Raw genomic sequence first — 19,948 nt, 5'->3', positions numbered from 1 at the left:
GAGATTTGGTGATAAGTGGCAGAGCAGAATCTGAGCCCAGAGCTGCCTCGGAAGCCCAGACTAGCTCACCACAATGCCCTGCCATCTACCCAGTCAGGGCCATGGGAAGCCAAAGACCTAGTGTGTAAATACAAGAGAAGCGATCCCCTTTCTATATGGAACAGCCCATTCACTGTGCTCTCACTGCTGGCCCTGGTGCGGGTCATTACCCAGTTTAAGGGCTCAGTATCTGTGCTAATTTAATTCAAACCCAGATTGAGTTCTATTTCCCAGCTAATAATACAATTCTGGCCCGGGCAGATGAAAAGCCCGATGTGGCACGTTAATGTGTGCTGATGACAAGACAATTTGCCCTCAAAGCTCGTCCATAAATCCCAGTCTCATGTCAAGCCTCAATTTTCCCATCATCTGAAAAAATATCTCTGGGCGACGGACTGAATTGAGCAAGCGTTCTGTGCTGTCTCTTGCAGCGTATAATGACAAGATTGTCGCATTCCTCCGCCAGCCAAACATTTTTGAAATGCTGCAGGAGCGTCAGCCAAGCCTGGCCAGGAACCACACACTCAGGTACAGGCCTGTTTGTTTATCCCTGTAACTCACAGTTTGTCCAGCTATTAACCCTCCAGTATCTGCAGCCTGCTCAATTAGTCCCTGAATACAAATGGAATGACCCCATAGACCGTAGGAATCAGAGTGGAAGGGAACCTCAGAGAACAATGAGTCCAACACCTTGTGGGAGAAGTGACTTGTCCAAGGTCATGCAGATGATAGAAATTCAGATCCTCTGGCCCTAAAGCCACTGACCTCTGTGTGTGTGTGTGTGTGTGTGTGTGTGTGTGTGTGTGTGTGTGTGTGATCAAGACTATTAGAAGCAAAGGAAACTTTGGAGAGGTACCACCTACCTCCTCTGCCACCCTTACCAGGCCTATCCATATCCCAAACCTATTGGGAACCAGGACTGTCAGATATTGGAATCTGGACCTCATATAAAAAAAAAGTATGAATTTGATTGGGAGAGAGAGGTATCTAATGAAGACTATGGATTATAAGGGAAACTGTTGGCTAACTAGTGACCCCAGGAACTCAGTATTGCTTGAGATTTGTTAAACACAGAATATCAGAGTAAATTCCTAATTTAGAACAAACATACACATCTATTCAAAATATAAACTTCCTAAAGTTCTGATCTGACTTTGTAACCCCCAACTTAATAAACTCTTGTAGCTCCCTGTGGCTTCCAGGATCAAATACAAAAATGCTTGGTTTGACCTTTAGAGCGATCCAGCCCCCTCCTCCTTCTCCAGTTTTCCCACACCTCTCCCCCTCCCCCACATACTCCTTGTTCCAGTGACTTGGGCCTCCTGGCTGTTCAACAAGTAAGACCCTCCATCTCTGGGCTCTAGGCATTGTCTCCAACTGTCCCCCAGGCCTGGAAAGCTCTCCCTCCTCATCTCTGACCACTGAAGCCCTTAAGTCCCACCTTCTACAGGAAGCCTTCTGCACTCCCTCTGAGTTCCAGGGTCTTCCCTCTGTTAATTATTTCCCATTTATCTTGTTTGTATGTATTTGTTGGCATGTCATTTCTCCCATTAGATTGTAAGCGCCTTGAAGTCAGGGGCTGTCTTTTGTATCCCTGGCACTTACAATAGTGGCTGGCACATGGTAAATGCTTAATAAATGTTTATTGATGGATGGATGAAAAATGGCTTTTATAGAATGAAAACAGAATTTTCACACTAACTGTTCCTGGCAAGAGGATGACAAGGGAATGTCAGTTGCTACCTATGATGGTTCCAGAGGGCCATCCTAGGTCAGGTGGTCACCTAATGGTCACAGGGACTTCCCAACTCCCAGGAGAGAGAGATGAAAAGAGAGAAAAGGAAATAAGTGTGGCTCATGCACAATGGAGTCTTGACATGAAGTCACCCAGTGAGGCAGGGTTCACAAACACCCAAAGCAACTCATTCACTATAGGGGTAGCTGTGGATATTGGGAAGGGTTGTTCTCTTCTTAAGTGGAACCTTGGTTGGAAGATCATGGCAAAATTTGGCTTCCTAGAGAAGTTCATCAGAATTACACACCAGTCTCATGGTGCCATGCTTGCCCAAGTTTTGGACAACGCACGATGCTCTCATGCTTTCCCAGTCACCGATGGAGTGAAGCAGGGCTGTGTGCCTGCTCCCAGGCTTTTTAGCAGGATGTTTTCTGTGATGTTGTCAGAAACCTTGAACGAGGACAAAAATAGCATCAAGGTCAGCTATTACACTGACAGCAAATTATTTTACTTCAAAAGGCTACAAGCCAAGACTAAAGTAGAAGGAGAGTTGGTGCCTCTGAAGCCAAGATGCAATAAACTATGGATCAATTCTCTGCTGCTTGTGTTAATTTTGGCCTGACAATTAACACCAAGAAAACAGAGATTTTCCACCAGCCAGCACCACACCATCCATTTGTGGAACCATCCATTACAGCAAATGGAGACATTTTGAATGCTGCAGATAAGTTCACTTACCTTGGTAGTATATTTTCCAGGCATTTCCACGTAGATGATGAGGTTGACACACACATTGCCAGAGCTGGTTCAGTGTTTGGGAGACTGAAGAAAATTGTGAGAGAGAAGAGGTATTGGGCTGCCTACCAGACTGAAGGTCTACAGAGCCACTGAGCTGACCTCCTTGTTGTATGCCTGTGAACCTGGACAGTATACCAGCATCATGCTAAGAAACTGAATAGCTTCCATTTGAATTGTCTTAGGGAGATTCTGAAGATCACCCGTCAGGATAAGGTACTGGACACTGAGGTCCTTTCTCAAGCTAAACTGCCAAGCATTCAGACATTGTTTGAATGCCAAAAGTATGTTTGCCTAAAAGACTATTTTATGCAGAACTCACATAAGACAAGAGCTCACACAGAAGTCAGAAGAAGTGACACAAAGACATTCTGAAGGTCTCTCTGAACTTTGGAACCGATTGTGAGCTGGGGGAGACACTGGCACAAAACCACCTAGCATGGCATGCCTTCATCAAACAAGGCATTGTGCTCTATGAGTAAGGCAGAATTATATTTGCTCAAAAACATGAGATGTGAAAATCTAGAAACATTTCTGCTCCAAATGTTCACGTGGACTACCTGTGCATCGGTCTGGTCAGCCACCGATGGACACAAGGTACGCTGTCCCTGACATAGAGGTGTCATTTTGGTCCTCTTTGAGCACGAAGAGCAACCAGCCATGGAACCTTCGTCTGCTGCCAGTCCCTCCAAGGTCGTCTTCTGTAAACTCTCTGCCTCACATCGTGGTGTTTCTAGATATCAGGAAGAACTTTCTAACAGTGAGAGCTGCCCCTAAGTGGGATGGGCAGCCTCTGCCAGTGGTGGGTTCCCCCTCCTGAAGGTCTTCAAGAGGATACTGAGTGACAAAAAAGATATCAGTAATCTATATTTTTAAAGAAGAAGTCTGGATGACCACTTGTTAGAGGGGACTTCCATCCCAGTATGGGTTACACTCTATGCCTTCGAGGTCCCTCTCAGCTCAGAGATTCTGTAATCCTCTCTGGCCCTCAGTTTCATCCTCTGTAAATAAGAGGGCTAGAGCAGCTGACCATCTAGCTCTATGGTTTTATGGCTTTCTTTCATAGATTGAGATCGGATGGTATTAAACATGGACCTGATCATAGAGGAACCTCATCAAATCTGATTGTATACCGCTCTTCCCAGGACAAGGGGAGAGGGGCTGGGGAGGGCAGAGGTATCTTAGAATCAACCTCAGAGACAGAATTAAACATCAATAAAATGTTACACACCATTATCATACAGTAATCAGGTGTAGGGAAAACTCCCTCTGTCCCAGAGGTACGCAGGCAGCACCAAAGGCAGATGGTAACCCTTGGGTCAGAGGGCCAGTGTTCCATGAAGGTCACCACAAAGGACTTCTCCCTTCACCAACCCACCCAAATACTCTGGTGACTGTATTGAAGGATACCCCACATCCTGGAGAATGTGGTCATTAGCCTCCCTCACAAGTTCAAAGGTTCAAAAGGCTTATTAAAATAGGAATACAATGTTAGGTAGACCCCCTTGAGAAGTTTCATGGATAGGTTGAACCAACACCATTGAAAACACAAGTCTCACAGTGGGTATAGAAAACTCTAGTGCCCCCCCCAGTCCCCTGCACCAGGGTAGATGCACTCCCAGATCCTTGCAGCACTTGCCCTGGTTATGGCACCAGCAAGGATGGCTTGTCACTTCATGTCAGCGCTACCTTCTACAATCCCTCTGGCTGCCTGTCTGTTTAACGCTGCTCAGCTCACAATTACAGCGGCTCCAGAGCAGGAAGTCATGCTCCCTGCCCCCTATTATGGTTAACACTCCCACTTTTCTCCACTTCAGTCCCCATCTCCCATGTTCCTTAGTAGCTATCACCAGCTGTCCTCTGCCTGGGGTCTTGACCAGCCTGTCTTCCTACCTGTAGTACCCCTGACCTGCCAGCAGGTGGGACCAGTTCTCTTTCCCAGGAGATCAGCTCTCTTTGGGCTCCATGGTAGAGGGGTCCAGCATCCCTGTCTTGACCAAATGTGTTTACTGCTCCAGAATAAAGAAAAAAACTTTGGAGTTGGAAGCAACCTCAGAGAGAGCAGCGGGGGAAAAAAAGTGAAAACTATAATGATGAACTTGGAGTTACCAGATCCTGGCTCTTCCAAATTACCAATGTGACCCAGAGTAAATCACTATTGCTCTTTGGACCCCAGATTCTTTACCTGTAAAGTGAGAGGATTAGACTGAATGGTCTCTGAGGTCCTCCAGCTCCCAACCCAAGATTCTGTGATCTGAAATCTCATCTTATATGCCCAGCTTTCAGAGGAAAAAAAAGTGCTTTGAGAGGCCTCAGAGAAAGGTGCTATGAATGCTGTGTTCTAATTAGGAGACACCTGAGAGGCAAACAGTGGGCGGCTTCTTAATTAAAAACCAATGTCTGCAGCACCTCCTGCCACTTCTGTGCAAGTGGAGAAGGGTGTCCTATGGCTTTAGAACCCCGAATAGAAGTTCAGACTCTTTTGTTAACTTCATTACTTTTTCCGAGCTGTATTTTCTGCTCTTTTTTATTCTTCATTATCAGGTGACAGTAACAAATATTTCTTTTGTATAAATATATATAAGTACATGTTGTATCTCCTAATAAGTTTGCCAGTCCATGAGCATTTTTAATCACTTTCTATGTACCAGGTATTACCCTTAATCAGCTCACATCCTAATGGAATTATTAATGAGGGAGATAGATAGATAGATAGATAGATAGATAGATAGATAGATGGATGGATGGATATGGATGGATAAATGGATGGATGTATATAAATATATATCTACACACACATATGGAAATGTAAGTGGTATAAAAATATGACATCAATAAAAATGTATTTTTAAAATAAATATATCTTATGATGAGGAGACTAGAAGGTTCTTAAGCCCTGGTAGGTTGTTTGACATAGAACTGTCTTCACTAACTAGAAAACAAATTGGGTATGAGGCTATGGATTGTCGAGCTGCACTGGGAAGAAGGAACAGGAGGAGGGCCACCAAAGGGGGATTCACTCGTTGGGTTCTAAGATAGAACATTTCTTTCCTGTGTCTAATGCTGCAGGGAGAAGATCCATTATATCCGCACAGAGGGCACCCATGGGCTTGAAAAGCTATCCTGCGATGCGGATTTAGTCATCCTGCTAAGGTAAGGATCCCTGGATCATGGACCAGAGTTGATGGATACAGGGGACGGTCCCCCTCCCATGGAGCTGGTGCCTGGAAGGGGACTAAAGATTGAGGTCCAGCCTAGGCCCTTCTCTTTCTCTGTTCTGAGTTTTCTTCAAAGCCAAAGTTTAGAAATTACTGAGCGACAGCATCTGGTGGGAATTTTGTGGGAGCTTTAATTAGTGCTTAGCGTTCCTCAGGTTCTGAGATCCTGGCAAGGAGGGTTTGGAAATACCTGTGGCTATTATACACTGCCTTGATCAGATGGCACTAATTATGATGGGCTCTTGCCTCATCATTCCCACCAGTGCCAAGCGGCCCATGATAGAAAGACCTGAACTTTCTTTGCTTTGCAGCCTCTTTGAAGAGGAGATCATGTCCTACGTCCCCCTGCAGGCAGCCTTCCACCCTGGCTACAGCTTTTCCCCACGGTGTTCCCCCTGCTCATCACCCCAGAACTCTCCAGGTGAGTTTGGGAGTCTCATCCCCTCTCTGTGCCTCTCCAGAAGCTTGACAAAGCTGGGAGATGGGCTAATGAATACCAGGAAATGAGTCTGCTGATTCCTGGTCCAAAGGCATGACATATAGCGATCCATGAGTGACAGAGTTGCATCCATCAGGGAAGAAATCCAGGCATTGTAACTGACAAAGGCTTTGTAATCGCCCAAAGAGCCAATGGGCCTGAGCCGCATGAGTACAGCCCAAAGTGAGCAGGGTAATGGCTCCCCGTCCTCTGCCCTGGTCAGACCCTGTCTGGAGGGTGGAGTTCGGCGCTGGGCACCCCCTTTGAGGAAGAATGTTGTCAAGTAGACCCCTAAGGGGGCGACTAAGATGGCAAAGGGTCACCTAGCCCTCCACCAATACAAAGATTTGGTGAAGACATTGAGGAAAGCCTAGCATTGAGAAGGGAGGCACACGATGGGTGTCCCCAAGCATTTAATGAGTTGTCATAAAGAAAAGGTATCAGTAGGGGCAGCTGGGTGGCACAGTGGATAGAGCACCGGCCCTGAAGTCAGGAGGACCTGAGTTCAAATCCAGCCTCAGACCAAACACTTGACACGTAATAGCTGTGTGACCCTGGGCAAGTCACTTAACACCAATTGCCTAAAAAATTAAAATTAAAAAAAAAAGAATGGTAAAAAAGAAAAGGGATCAGAAAGACTTGACTTGGCCCCAGAGAGCTGAACAAGGAGCAGTGGGGCAGGGCTCAAGGATAAGCATCCCTCTGAACAATTGAAACTGTCCCCAAAGAAGAGATTGCTTCTGGAGGTCATTGCTTCCCCATCACTATAGTTCAATTAGTTAATCAACCAGCCCACAGGTAAATATTCATGAAGGAGGTCTTATGTGCCAGTCACAAGATAGTGAAGGAAGCCACGGTTCATAAGGAGTTTACATTCTAATGGAGGAGACAACAAGGACGCATATAAGTACGTACAGAATAAATACGCAATGTTTTAGAGGGGATTCGTGAGCAGTTAAGGGGCTCATGCAGGAAATGATGAGATAAAAAAAAAATACAGACATCTCACGGGACCCTCACAGTAGCCTCACAACCTATAAGAGAGGTGCTACAGGTATGTTTTTTCCCCCATTTACAGATTGGGATACAGAGACACGGAGAATGTGATTTATATCCGGCGGCCCAGCTAGTGCCAGGGACAGACCTGATTCTCTGGGCAGGGACCCTACATACCAATACTGATTGACAATGCAGCTTCTGACGGGGTGTTTGCTGGGCGGAGGGTGGGTGGGAGAGTGGCTGTCCCCAGTGCACCTGCTAAGTCAATTTGTTGATGCCATGGAATGCATTTATAAGCCAGCACTGGGTTCCTTGTTTACGTAGTACGAACGTACTATTCAATGCTCAACTCCGTTCCCACACGAGGGTTGGAGTCGGCTCTCAGAGTTTGGTTTTGGACAGGTCGAGTTCAAGATGACTCTGGGACATTTAAAATGTCCAACAGGCAACTAGTGACGGAGGACTGAAGCTGAGGGTATATAGATATATCTCGATATGTAGATCTCGAAATCATCTGCACAGAGATGGTAATTAAACCCATGAGAGATGATCGGATCACCATAATAGTGAGTGGAGAGGGGATTAGGAGCCTAGGACAGAGTCTTGGGTAACACGTAATTAAGAGATTTTATGCAGATGATGAACCAGCAAAGGAGACTGAGAAGGAACAGTCAGAGGAGGAATCTGTGTTAGGAAAGCTGAGACAGGAGAGAGAAGGTGGGCAGAGGCTCAAATGCAGCTGAAAAGGAGGCATACCTAACCTGTTTTCTCTGAGTAGCTTGCTAGAACTGGCAGGATTTGTCCTGCAGCCATTTTCCTCTTTCCATGGAATTTTTAAAGAAAAGCTGTATTTCTATCTCTTGTTTTCCCATCACCTCCATTTCCGAAAGCTCTTTCCCCTCCCTCCCTGCCCAGGTACACAGTACTCTACCCCTACAGCCCACCACTTCTGCAGAGAAGAGAGAGTGATGCACTGTCTTACCTCTTTCCCAGGGCCCAGCTCAGTTACTCTAATTGTACACCATTCGACTTCAGGGTTTTGTTATTTGTGGTTATAATCAGTGTGTATATTGTTTTCCTAGTTCTGTATATTTAACTCCATAACCATTCACATCAGTTTTCTCAGCTGGTGGCACATACAGAGTGGCTAGGCCTGGAGTCAGGAAGATTTGGTTTCAAATCCAGCCTCAAACACTTACCAGCTATATGATCCTAGGTTATTATGAGAATAAAATGAGATAATATTTATTAAAAAAAAATTTGCAAAAATGAAAGTGCTGTATAATTATTTGTTATTATTATTATACTACATCTCTGAATTTTTTTATATTTGTCATTTCTTACTTTCCCTTGAATTGGGAGGTGAACACTGTGATGACAAAGGCTGCTAACAACTTTAGAAGACATTTTCCCGGATGCTTTTTTCTCTATTATAACTCATTTTTCCACTTTAGTAAAGTGACCTTGACTATTCTTCCGAGTCAGTGGGTGGCTCATGTTGGTTGTATCAGCATGTGTTTATCACATATAATGAAGAGAGTCACAGAATCACAGGCTTTCAGAGATGGGAGGAACCCCACGAGGCCTCTAATCCAATACATACCCCAAAGAAGGCCCTGCTACAACATATCCTATCCGTGGTCTTCCAGCCTCTATCCAAAGACCTCCCATGAGGGGGAACCTATCACCTTCCCAGGCAGCCTGTTCCCTAATGGATAATTCTAATGGTTGGGGAGTTTTCTCACTGTCAAGCCCAAATGTGCCTCTTTGTGACATCTGCTTCTTCTGAATCTGGACCCTCTGGGGTCCAATGAAACAAATGACTCAACCACAAGGCAAGCCTCCACATACTTCAAAACAACTTTCATGGTCCAACTGAAATATGTGCCTCCTCCCAATCCCCCTCTGCCAAAGACAGAGCTTCCCTCCTCTCTGCAGAGAGGTGAGGACAACGGGTGTAGAATGATGTCCACACTGGCAAACCGAGTCCCTGTTTTGCTTGGCTGAAGTGGTGTTCTTTGTTAGACAGAAGGGTTCTACGACGGATGACTATAGTAAAAAAATGCCTAAATAACATCTTAAAGACTTTTTCCTTCAAAAATATATCTTAAACACCCTCTGTTTTTCTCCCATAGGCTTGCAGAGAGCCAGCGTGAGAGCTCCATCACCCTACAGGAGAGACTTTGAAGCCAAGCTCAGAAATTTTTACCGAAAACTTGAAGCCAAAGGATTTGGGCAGGGTCCAGGGAAAATAAAGTGAGTGTCCAAGTGCCTGCCATCTGCATCCAAAAGCACTGCAGACCTCACAGATAATTCAATTTTCAATTCATTAAATATTTATGAAGTACCTACTACGTGCCAGGCACTGTGCTAAATGCTCAGGACAGAAATAAGAAAAAGCCAGTCCCTGCCCTCAAAGAGCTCACAATCTATTGGGGGAAACAACTTACGAAAAGGAGGCGGGAAAGTGGGAGCGGGTACATAGTAAGCACCTAATAAATGCAGGAGAAAGAAGGTACATAGTAAGCCCCTAATAAATGCTTATTGACTTGACTTGAGGGAGGAGGGAGGATAGTGAGCATGAAAGCCTAGATATCCTCTGGGTGATATCCTGCCTTCCAATGGCTCCTCCACCAGTCGTTTCTGTGTCTTTCCCAGGCTCATTATACGGCGAGACCACTTGCTGGAAGGAACCTTCAACCAAGTGATGGCCTATTCCCGTAAAGAACTCCAGCGGAACAAACTCTACATCACGTTTGTTGGGGAGGAGGGGTATGATGCTAGCCATTGGTCCTGAGCCCAGCATGGGGGCAGAACAGGGCTTGGGGACCCTGAGGACAACAGGCAGTTGAATTAGGAGCTCTTCAGGCTGAAACCAGGGGCACCCAAGCTCAGGTGGGCCCCACCAAGCTGAAAAGGTGCCATGTCATGTATGGACCACGTGTCTCTTGGTCAAGGACCAGCCAGGCTCTCCACAAGGAGGTTGGCTATTGGGTGCTAAGACAAGGAAAGGCTGCCATATCCATCGGGGGAGGGACTACCCACTCTGAGGAAACCATGAATGTTTTTGGAGGATGTGTTCTTCCAAATTCCCAGGTTCCTCTTTGACATCTTTGGGCTCTGAAAGAATGAATGTCAAGGTGGAGGAGCCTCCTCCTCCTCTCCCCATCCAGCATAGGGGAATATCCCCAATGCTGGAGCCCTTCATGGGATGCTAAGTATGAATCCACCCCCTTCAGACTCAAAGAACAAGGCTACGGCCACCATGTTTTCTGCTTTCAGAAATCAGGAGAAACAAAAGTGATAGAGCACCCCAGACCCTGAGAAGTGTAGTTTCCAGGGCGAGCCGCGAGAATGAGCCTGCTTCTTCTTCTGTTCCAGCCTAGACTACAGCGGACCCTCGAGAGAGTTCTTCTTCCTTCTGTCCCAGGAGCTTTTCAACCCATATTACGGCCTCTTCGAGTATTCCGCTAATGACACATATACAGTCCAGATCAGTCCCATGTCCGCCTTTGTGGAAAATCACCTTGAATGGTACAGTCTCCCTCTTGCTGTCCCTTTATGTTTACATGTCATTTGGGTGGGGATGGGGGGAGGGAGACACCAGTGAGATAATTGTGAGGGGGCTGTTGGGAGGGTGGGGCTCTTGGCTATCATTATGGAGGGTGCAGGAGGAAGGGTGCCAAAGTCATACGAGATGAGCAGGGCTTCTGAAGGCTCTGAAGAAGAGCAAAGTCAGCAGGGTAGGCTAACTGTCTAAGCATTTGGGCTGCCATGTGAAGGGGGATCCTGTTCTGCTTGGCCCCGAGACAGAACAAGAAGGGGAGAAACAGCCCCCTAGGTCCCCACAGACCCCCAGACCCCAGCACACTGAGCAGAAGTTGCCTCTGAGAAACCGGAGCCGTGTGGCTGGGCTTTGGGGTGGTCTGAAGGGCGGCATCCTTGCTCACCAGCAGGCAGGGTCAGCCTATTTGTTGGAGGGCAGTACTCCAGGGATGGTGTGAATGTTGTCTTCCAGTCCATCAGAGGGAACCCCCCCACTGAATAACAGAAGGTTTAGGAGTGTCTAAGACCTTAGATGGGGAGCTGGAAGGGCCCTTAGAGGCTATAGAGTTTGACTTCCTCATTTTACAAATAAGGAAACTGAGACTCAGAGAATTTCCACCAGGTCAGTCACATATCTAGCAAGTGTCTGAGGTGGGATTGGAATTCAGCTCTTCCTGACTCAAAATCCTGTGCTCTATTGACTATGGGCCACATTTGGGCCACAATACTCCTAAAGGTGGCGTAACCAGATTAAAATGTAATTGGGAAATATTTAACAAAAATAAATACAACTACAATAAAGCATAGATAATATTACATTTTAAGACTAAGTCAGTAGGCAGCCTGCAGGGATCCTTCAGTACATATCAAGCCCCTCTGAGCTTGACACCACTGAACTCCACCAGGTCGCCTCTCAAAGTTATTTAAGGTTATGATTTATTCTCCTATCCATTGATGAGACATTGATAGGACTTTCACCCCATGGGACTGTGAGACTTTTTATTTCAGTCTAATGGGAAATCATACAGTGTTGGAGGCCTAGGGTAAGGTTTGGCCTGAAGAAAAGGAGACTTTCCCAAGACCTGGTGGTGGCCTTGGGGTATTTAAAGGATGGAAGGATGAGCTTGTTAATCTTTGCCCCAGAGGGCAGAATCAGGAGTGATAAGTGGAATTTTCAAAGTAGGAGATGTGGGAATTTGGATTTAAGGAAAAACTTCTTAATCACTGAAGTTGCAGGATCCCTATTGGGCTCCTCCTCCTCAGAGATCTTCAGCTGAAGGCTGGATTAGCCTGGAATGAGGCAGAGAGGAATCTTGTTGGGGTATGGTTGGAACTGATGGTCAATGAGATTCCCCACAATTCTGAGATTCTGTGGCTCCATGACTAGATTGAGAGACTATTAAACATGTCAACTTGCTGCTCTGTGCCTCAGTTTCCTTATCCAACATATTTAGACAGTGCCACCTGCTGCCTTCCTATGTCAAAGATGGGTAAGAAATGGGGATTAATTCATGACAACATCAGCATTAGTGAAGATGTTATTTTCATGCCTTACTAATGATACCATGATTTTCCTCTGGAAAAGATCATTGGGTCCTATGGACAGGACATTTCATTGTTTGACTATATGTCTTCCTAAAATGAAAATGGTCTTTTCCCAGTGGAATATCATGGCACCCTTAGTAAGTGGGGCTTCTAGAATCTCATAAGCTCCACAAAAAGACCTGAGCCAATGGCTGCCAGTGCTTACAGCCTACTTTCACCTGTTCTCCTGAGGATGGTGCCAAATCTGGGAAAGACTCATCAAGAATCTAAGAAATTGCTGATTTCCCTTCAAGCCCCGGTCTTCCTCTACTTCTTTGAGGACTGCTGTTTCAAGTCTCTTTACAGCAGGCATTCCCCATCCTGGCTGAACATACCAAAGCAATGCTTGACATTTAGGCCATTCCTTAGAATCTTCCAGTGGGCGCCATGCTTGGTTTTCACTTACCAGTGTCTGGGTGCATGTTGTGAGTATGCACGTGGGCCCATAGGATCATGGAGCAGAGGTGGATGGGAAGTGAGAGGTCACTGAATGAAACCCCTTAATTTTACGGATGGGAAAACTGAGGCCCAGAGAGATGGGCATCTTACCCATGGTCGCACTGCTAGTAAGTGCCTGGAACGGGATGTGAACCCGGATCTTTCTGATTCAACGTCCAGTGTTCTATTGACTAAACCTCACTGCCTCTGGGCCCCTTGTCCACACATTTCCACAGATCCTTCCCAGAGGACCCATTCGATATTGGACTCCTTTTGGGTTCTTGTATGTTTTTGAGGTGCCTGTGAGGCACATCTATTGCTGTGTTTCCACCCTATGCTCTTTTCTGGTCATACTTCTCTGGTTTTCTTCCTTCTGCCATGCCTTGAACCCAGATCATTATTGAAAAGGGGCTGCACTGTGCTTGGACCCGCCATGTCTCCCCTTAGCCTTCTGAGGTACCCACACTTGGAGCCTGAGGTGCTCTGAGATTCACGCTCCCCAGTGATATCAGCAGAACAAACATTCTGGGTTCCAGAGATCTGGTCATATGTCCATACTGCCCCCCCATAGAGGCTCAGAACACTCTACATTCCTCATGTGGTTCTAGGGTTGGCTGAATTGGCTCTGTTGACTTTCTTCATTATAGGGAGGTTTCTGTGGGGGAGAAGGAGCATTGGAAAGTGACTTTAGTGCAGTGAGCAGATCATTAATAGAATGGGGTTTGTTTTTGTTTTTCATTTTAAAAAGAACAAAAAAAGATGGGTCCCCATTAAAGAGTGAACTTCCAACATAAAAGGATGCAGACAAGGAACTCTGTTCCCCTAGGGAAAGAGGGCTGTGTTTCAAGCCAAAGGAAGTGGGACTGAATCCCAACTCTGCTCCTCATGGCCTTGGTGATGTCTGGCAAGACTCTTTCCCTGTCTGTGCTTCCCCCTCCTCATCCACTGAGCTGATAACTAGGGCTTTTCCAGCTCTGACGCTGTGAAATGACCTTTGCCAGGTGCCCTCTGCTAACTGGCAGTCTTTCCTGTAGACTTCCTGGACACTGTGAAGTCTGGGCTCAATTAGTGAGCACTTAGGCAGCTCCTCTGTGTGTTAGATGCTATGCTTGGTGCTGCTGGGGATATGAAGGTGGAAAAGATGAATGAGTAGCTTCCCTCAAGAAGCCTGCATTCTAATGGAGGGGAGGAGACAGCACCCACAAGAATGTGTACATACACATATGTGTACCTGTCTGTGTAGCATGTATATGTCTACATGTGTGTAATATGTATGGCACATGCAGAGCAGACACTGCTGGGGGAAAGGGGGAGAGAAGGAACCATCAATGTCAGGAAAGGCTATGTGCCCTACTTGAGCTGATCTTTGAAGGAAATCAGAGATTCTGAGGCTGAGGGGAGGAGGAAGAGCATTTCCATGAGAGGTGATGGAAGCCTGGATTTGGGGGCTGAGGGCCTGGGGGAATGGGCAGAAGGGATGCATGTGAGAGGTGCTGCAGAGATAAAACTGGTAAGATTTGGCAACCGAACAGACATGCAGAGTGAAGGGCAGTTAAGAGTCTAGGGTGAAGCCAAAGCTACCAACCTAGGCAACAGAGTCGATGGCAGACTCCTTGTAGTAAGGGGGGACGTTTTGGAGGAAAGTTCTCTTTTGGACGTTTGGTTAAGATGCCCCTAGACATTCAGGTGGGAGTGTCCAAGAGGCAGTTGGTGATGCAAGCCTGAAGCTCAGTAGAGAGACTAGGGCTGGCTATGGAGATCTGGGAGGCATCTGCACAGAGAATACAACTAAACACACAGCAGCCAATGTGAAGGCTTCTAGAGAGAAAATAGAAGAAGGAGGGCAGAACCTGGGGGCCTCCACAGTGAGGGAACATGACATGGATGCTGACTCAGGGGAGCATTCTGAGAAGGAGTGGCCAGACACGTAGGAGGAGAACCAGGAGAGAGCAGGCTCACAAAATCTCTGAGAGGATGACTGAGAGGGTCAAATGCTGCAGAAGTCAAGGAGGTAACTCTGGAGCAAAGTCTCAGTTGAATGATGAGGCTGGAAGCCGGCTTGCAGAGAGGTGATAGAGGAGGACTGGACATTTAGTCCTCTTCCTCACCTCAGTGTCAGAGTCAGAGGGAGGGAGGACAGCAAGGACGACGTCCCAGTGAGCGAGTGACCTGTGCCTGGAGCTCCGAGGAGATGTTAGCGGGTGCTGATGCTACCATGCTCTCAGGATTCTGACACCTCTGTTTCCATAGCAATACTGCCTGTCTCCTGAGAAGTATCACTTGGACATTTTAGGACTAGACCAGGGAGCAGCCCCCCAGTTCTTTACACCATCTTCACTACTCCCCTCTCCCACTCCCAAGGGACCATAAACTCCTGATATCAGAGAGCTGGAAGTCACTTCTGGGATAAGCTTGTCCAAGCCTCTCATTGTATAGATGATTAAACAGAGACCTGGGGAACCTCAGTAACTAAGGATGACATCATCATGGGACCCTTGAATTTAGCACAAGAAGGAGCTTGTCTAGTCTGACATAGAAACTGAGGAAAGGTCATCACACGGAGCCCGTCAGCCCAGGTGGACAGGGCACCTCAGCCCAAACATTCAGTTGATTCGCTGTGCCTTAGAAAACCAGACCCTAGGAGCCTCCAGCTGGCTGCCACCAGGACAAAGGAAGTGTTGGAGGTACCTGGGCTAGATGGCTCCCATCTGGAACAGGGATGTGTTTGTTTCACATCCTCTTCTGAGGCTTCTCCATGCTTGGGAGTACAAAACAGACCCAACAAGAAGCCCAAAGCAGAGCCAGGTACAGTGGGGGTACATGACAGAGAGGCAGACTTGGGTCTGAGGTCAGGACAAAGAGCCGTCCCCAGGGAGTCTTGCGTTCCCCATCCCAGAAGGTCTTCAGGCATGGCTAGATACCCACCCTGAGGGGTGCTGGGGAGGTGATTTCTGCTCCAGGTTGGGGCACATTAGATGCCCCCATAGTCCTTTCCCACTCAGATTCCAAGATTCCAAGAAAGTAGCGGTACAGAAGAGAAGCAAACCTGAACTATCTGGGACAACCCATTGGTCCTGAGGCTTCTAAGTGGTCCATGTGTCCCAACACCTGAGCTGGGGAGGCTCATTATTTGTACTTAATCAGAGTTAGGAGAGGTCTCGGCGGTTACACCAGGCTTTTCCTCTCTGAAGCCTCATTGTTCTTATATGACTCTCTTCCTTCGTCGTGAGGTGGGCACCAACCTCCAGGGTCAATAGCGCCTTGTAGTGGGTGGAAGATGGAGCAGAGAGGCTGGACTTGCCCAAAGCCTTGGCATCCCTCCCCACTGACCCAGGATGCTGCTGTCCCTCCAAGTTTTTCATCCCACTACACCTACAAGTCTCATAGTTGGAATCACAGCAGAGGAAAGTCAGCTGTCCCCCCATACATACCCAGTGGTCATTTTTAGGTCAAGAGAAAGAGCATCAGGTCAGTCATCCAGAACTGGGAGGGAACTAAGAGGCTTTTTAGTCTGACATATTCATTTTACAAATGGGGAAACTGAGGCCCAGAGAGTGGCAGTGACTTGTGTCACATGGAACAGAGGTCGGATTCGAACTGAGGTCTGCCTCACTTTTGAGTTGAGTACTGTATTCATTGTAATACACAGTCTATACGAAGAACAGACCTTTCTGTTGGGGCATTTTCCCCCCCTGAGAATCCCTAGAATAGTTTAATAATTCAAAGACCCAGGACTTCCCTGGTATGTATGATCCTTCCACCCATACAGATCACATATTTTTGCAGACAGTCTTCATGAGCTGCTGAAGCGAAAATAATTCATTGCCTGGTGACTGACCTCCTGGTGATGGGAAGGTCTGAGCTCAGACTGGGCCCCAGCCTCACCCCAGGCTGTTGCTGGGCATTTGCCTAAAGGCTATTATTTGGTCAGCCCTGTCAAAGCTTGTGCCCCATTCCTATAGCCATGGAGAACTCGGGGTCACCCCATGCCACAGTGAGGCACCTGAGGAGAGCCTTGGCAGATGAGCCAAGGCAGGATGCCCTCAGGCTCAGCTGGGAGGCCTGGGCATGGCTGCCACTTCCATAGCTCTCTGTGTGAACAGCTGAATCTTCCATCCAAGGGCCAACCGCTGTTACTTCCTACCTATGTGACTTTAGGCAAACACCAGCCCCCAAATGGGCCTCAGTCTCCTTATCTGTAAAATAAGGACAGGGGAATGGAAGCATCCTCTGTCCTGTGCCCTGCAAGGAGAAAAGATTAGACTTGCATACTCTGAGGCCGTGGAGAATTTCTGTCCATTGTCTCTGCTTGGTTAAAATAGACTTAGGGAATCCTCTTTAAAACCCATCTGCAAAGTCTGCCTTAATTAAGCTTCTGCTGCTTTATTAATTAATTTATTTATTTATTTATTTTTATTTTTATTTGTTTATTGATTGATGTAGGCCCAAATCCATGACTGCTCAAAATTCAAACCCATCAGTGTCCAAATACCAAATCTGTGCTCCTTCTCTGTAATCCCTGGCTATGGACCCTTGGATGATGAAGATGGAAAGGGCAGCATTGGATTTAGTGATGAAGACATCTCTTAGAGAGGTTTCAGGAGAAAGAGAAGGGATGTGGTAGAGACAGTTGGTGGTGGGGGTCAGACAGGAAGACATGACTTCTGAGCCCCCTTCCAACTCTGAGAGCCTGGGATTTGACCCTTTGTGATCAAAGGCCTCAGGAACTCAGATGGAGATGACCTCCGTTGTTGGCTGGGTAGAAATGACTTAGTAATCCTACGGAAATGCAGGCAAGCCAGATGGGCCTGAGATAAAGTCCAGAGCAGAGCAGGCTCAGATGTCCAGCCATCAGCGGTGGGATCAGCCACCTAAGGCTGGAGGAGCTGGGGCTGTCTGCACTCCATGCAGAGAGCGTTGGGTTGACTGCTAGGGAGAACAGGCAATCAGGAGCAAGGAGAGGCTCCAGCCTGTGATTTGTCTGGCACTGAGACAGAGCCGGCTGTAGCAACCGCAGCAGCAAAGGCAGTGATCTGCATTCCAAAGCCAAGCCTGTACTTTCTCTCCAAGGAGCTGGGTGGAGTCCCAGGAGCTCCTGAATTTTATCTGCAGCTGGAGAAACTTGGCTGCCCTGCTCTCACCCTGGAGGGTTTTGCTACTAGGAAGGCTTTTAAGTGGGCCCTTTTGGGCATTTACTGTGGGCAGGGAGCTTCTTTCTCAGGATTTTCCAGGCCGCTTCCCCAAGGCCACCCTCCAGTTTGTCCCCCTCCTCTGCTCACTCACACAGGCTGGTGGCCCCCATGCCCTTCTCCACATCTCTGCCTTCTGGGACATCTTCCTCTTCCTCTGAGGCCCCTGCCAGGGAAGCAGTATGGTGCACTAGAACAAGCCTGGGCTAAGAGGTCAGAGGACCTCCATTAAACTCCTCCTGAGATGCTTCCTACCTGTAGGGCACCTTGACCTAGCGCATGAAGGGGTTGGCCATAATTGTGCAGATGAGAAAGCTAGAGCCTAGGTTAGCAAATAGAGAGCCATTGACCCTTACAATTCGACTCAATTCAATAAGTATTAAGAACCTACTATGTGTCAGGCACTGTCCTAAATGCTGGAGATACAGAAAGAGGCAAAGGACAGTCCCTGCCTCCAAGGAGCTTACAATCTAATGGCAGAGTTATTGTTCAGTCATTTTCAGTCATGTCCAACTCTTCATAACCCCATTTGGGGCTTTCTTGGCAAAGATTATGGAGTGGTTTGCCATTTCCTTCTCCAGCTCATTTTACAGATGAGGAAACTGAGGCAGAGAAGGGTAAGTGACTTGCCCAGGGTCACACATCTAGTAAGTGCCTGAGGCAGAGAGAGTAGTTTCAATTGAAGGATGAGATCAGATGCATTGCAGAAGTAGGAGTGAGTGAGAAGCGAGGAAGGGAGAGAAAGAGAGGAGTGCTGCAGGACATCTTGAAAGGATGGTAGGGATAGCCAAAGTTTGCTAATGTAATGCCATGCTCAGAGCTCACTGATAAAGCTCGCATTATCTATGTGGATTGGGCCCCAGGGCAGTAACTGTTCTAGCAGTAACTTTCTGGGCTGCTATCCTGAAGAGTCCATACCAGTGTGCCTGCCCTCAATCCGGCAACTAAGCAGACTTAGTGCTGTAGCAAAAGCATTTACTCAAACGATGGAGCAAGGACAATGACATGCTCCCAGAAGCACGTCAGGAGCCAGGAAGGGGGAAAGAAGGGGCACAAACTCAAGGACCGTGGTAGGAAGGCCTATCTGGAGAGGACACGCATGACCAAGACAATTCCCAAGGCAGATACTATAGAGTCTCTGTCTCTAGAGGGTCCTCAGGAAGCTGCTCTGCTGTTCAGTCACTCAGTAAGTATTTGTGAAGTGCCTACTATGTGCTAGGCACTGTGCGAAGCCCAGGGGATACAGAGAAAGGCAAAACCACAGTCCCTGCCCTCAGTCTAACAGCAGAGACAATGTGCCGACAGCTATGGTTCAGGATGTACACTGGAGATAAGCAACAGAAGCAGCCAGGTGACACAGCAGATAAAGTGGTGGGCCTGGAGTCAGGCAGGCTCACCTTCATGAGTTCAAATCCTCAGACACTTACTAGCTGGGGAAGTCACTTACCCCTATGTGCGTCAGTTTCCTCACTGTAAAATGAGCTGGAGAAGGAAATGGCCAACCACTCCAATATCTTTGCCAAGAAAACCCCAGTGAGATCACAGAGTCAGTCATGACAACTGTCATGGTTGGACCTGCCCCCTTTACGGAAAACACTTGGGTGGTAAATGAAGGATGGGTTGGAGTGGGGACAGACTTAAGGCAAGTGCCAGCAAGTCCTCAGTCTCCCAAGTCTTCACCGGAGTTCATTGAGTAGGGGGTACCATGGTCGGACTTGAGCTTTAAGAAGACCACTTTGTAGCTTAGCACACAGTGTCTTTACAAGATGAGCCAATCTGAAGATGGGCTGGTCAAGTAGGTCACCCAGTGGCTCTTCTGGCTCCTCACCAAGCTTTCCTGCCCAAGCCAGGAAGGTGACTTCACCCCTGGACTTTTCAGGATGGCATCCCTACCAGATGGGTCTGGACTCACTCTTCAATGGGCATC

The 19,948-nt window shown here is 47.4% G+C and overlaps 1 protein-coding gene across 5 annotated transcripts in view; it reads left to right on the top strand.

Annotated features, from left to right (window-relative positions):
• HECW1 (HECT, C2 and WW domain containing E3 ubiquitin protein ligase 1) overlaps positions 1–19,948 on the top strand; it is a 317,358-nt gene that overhangs the window by 268,813 nt on the left and 28,597 nt on the right. For all 5 annotated transcript variants that reach the window (XM_078152039.1, XM_020964420.2, XM_020964419.2 and 2 more), the window contains 6 exons: positions 471–567; positions 5,639–5,722; positions 6,099–6,208; positions 9,400–9,520; positions 9,923–10,036; positions 10,646–10,798. In XM_078152039.1, coding sequence (XP_078008165.1) covers positions 471–567; positions 5,639–5,722; positions 6,099–6,208; positions 9,400–9,520; positions 9,923–10,036; positions 10,646–10,798 — 679 coding nt within the window. The remainder of the gene's footprint in view (positions 1–470; positions 568–5,638; positions 5,723–6,098; positions 6,209–9,399; positions 9,521–9,922; positions 10,037–10,645; positions 10,799–19,948) is intronic.

The sequence above is a fragment of the Phascolarctos cinereus genome, unplaced genomic scaffold (assembly GCF_003287225.1).
Source record: "Phascolarctos cinereus isolate Bilbo 61053 unplaced genomic scaffold, phaCin_HiC Scaffold_4;HRSCAF=312, whole genome shotgun sequence".
Taxonomy (NCBI): domain Eukaryota; kingdom Metazoa; phylum Chordata; class Mammalia; order Diprotodontia; family Phascolarctidae; genus Phascolarctos; species Phascolarctos cinereus.
The sequence above is the reverse complement of the archived record's forward strand: the minus strand, read 5'-3'. Positions and strand labels throughout refer to the sequence as shown.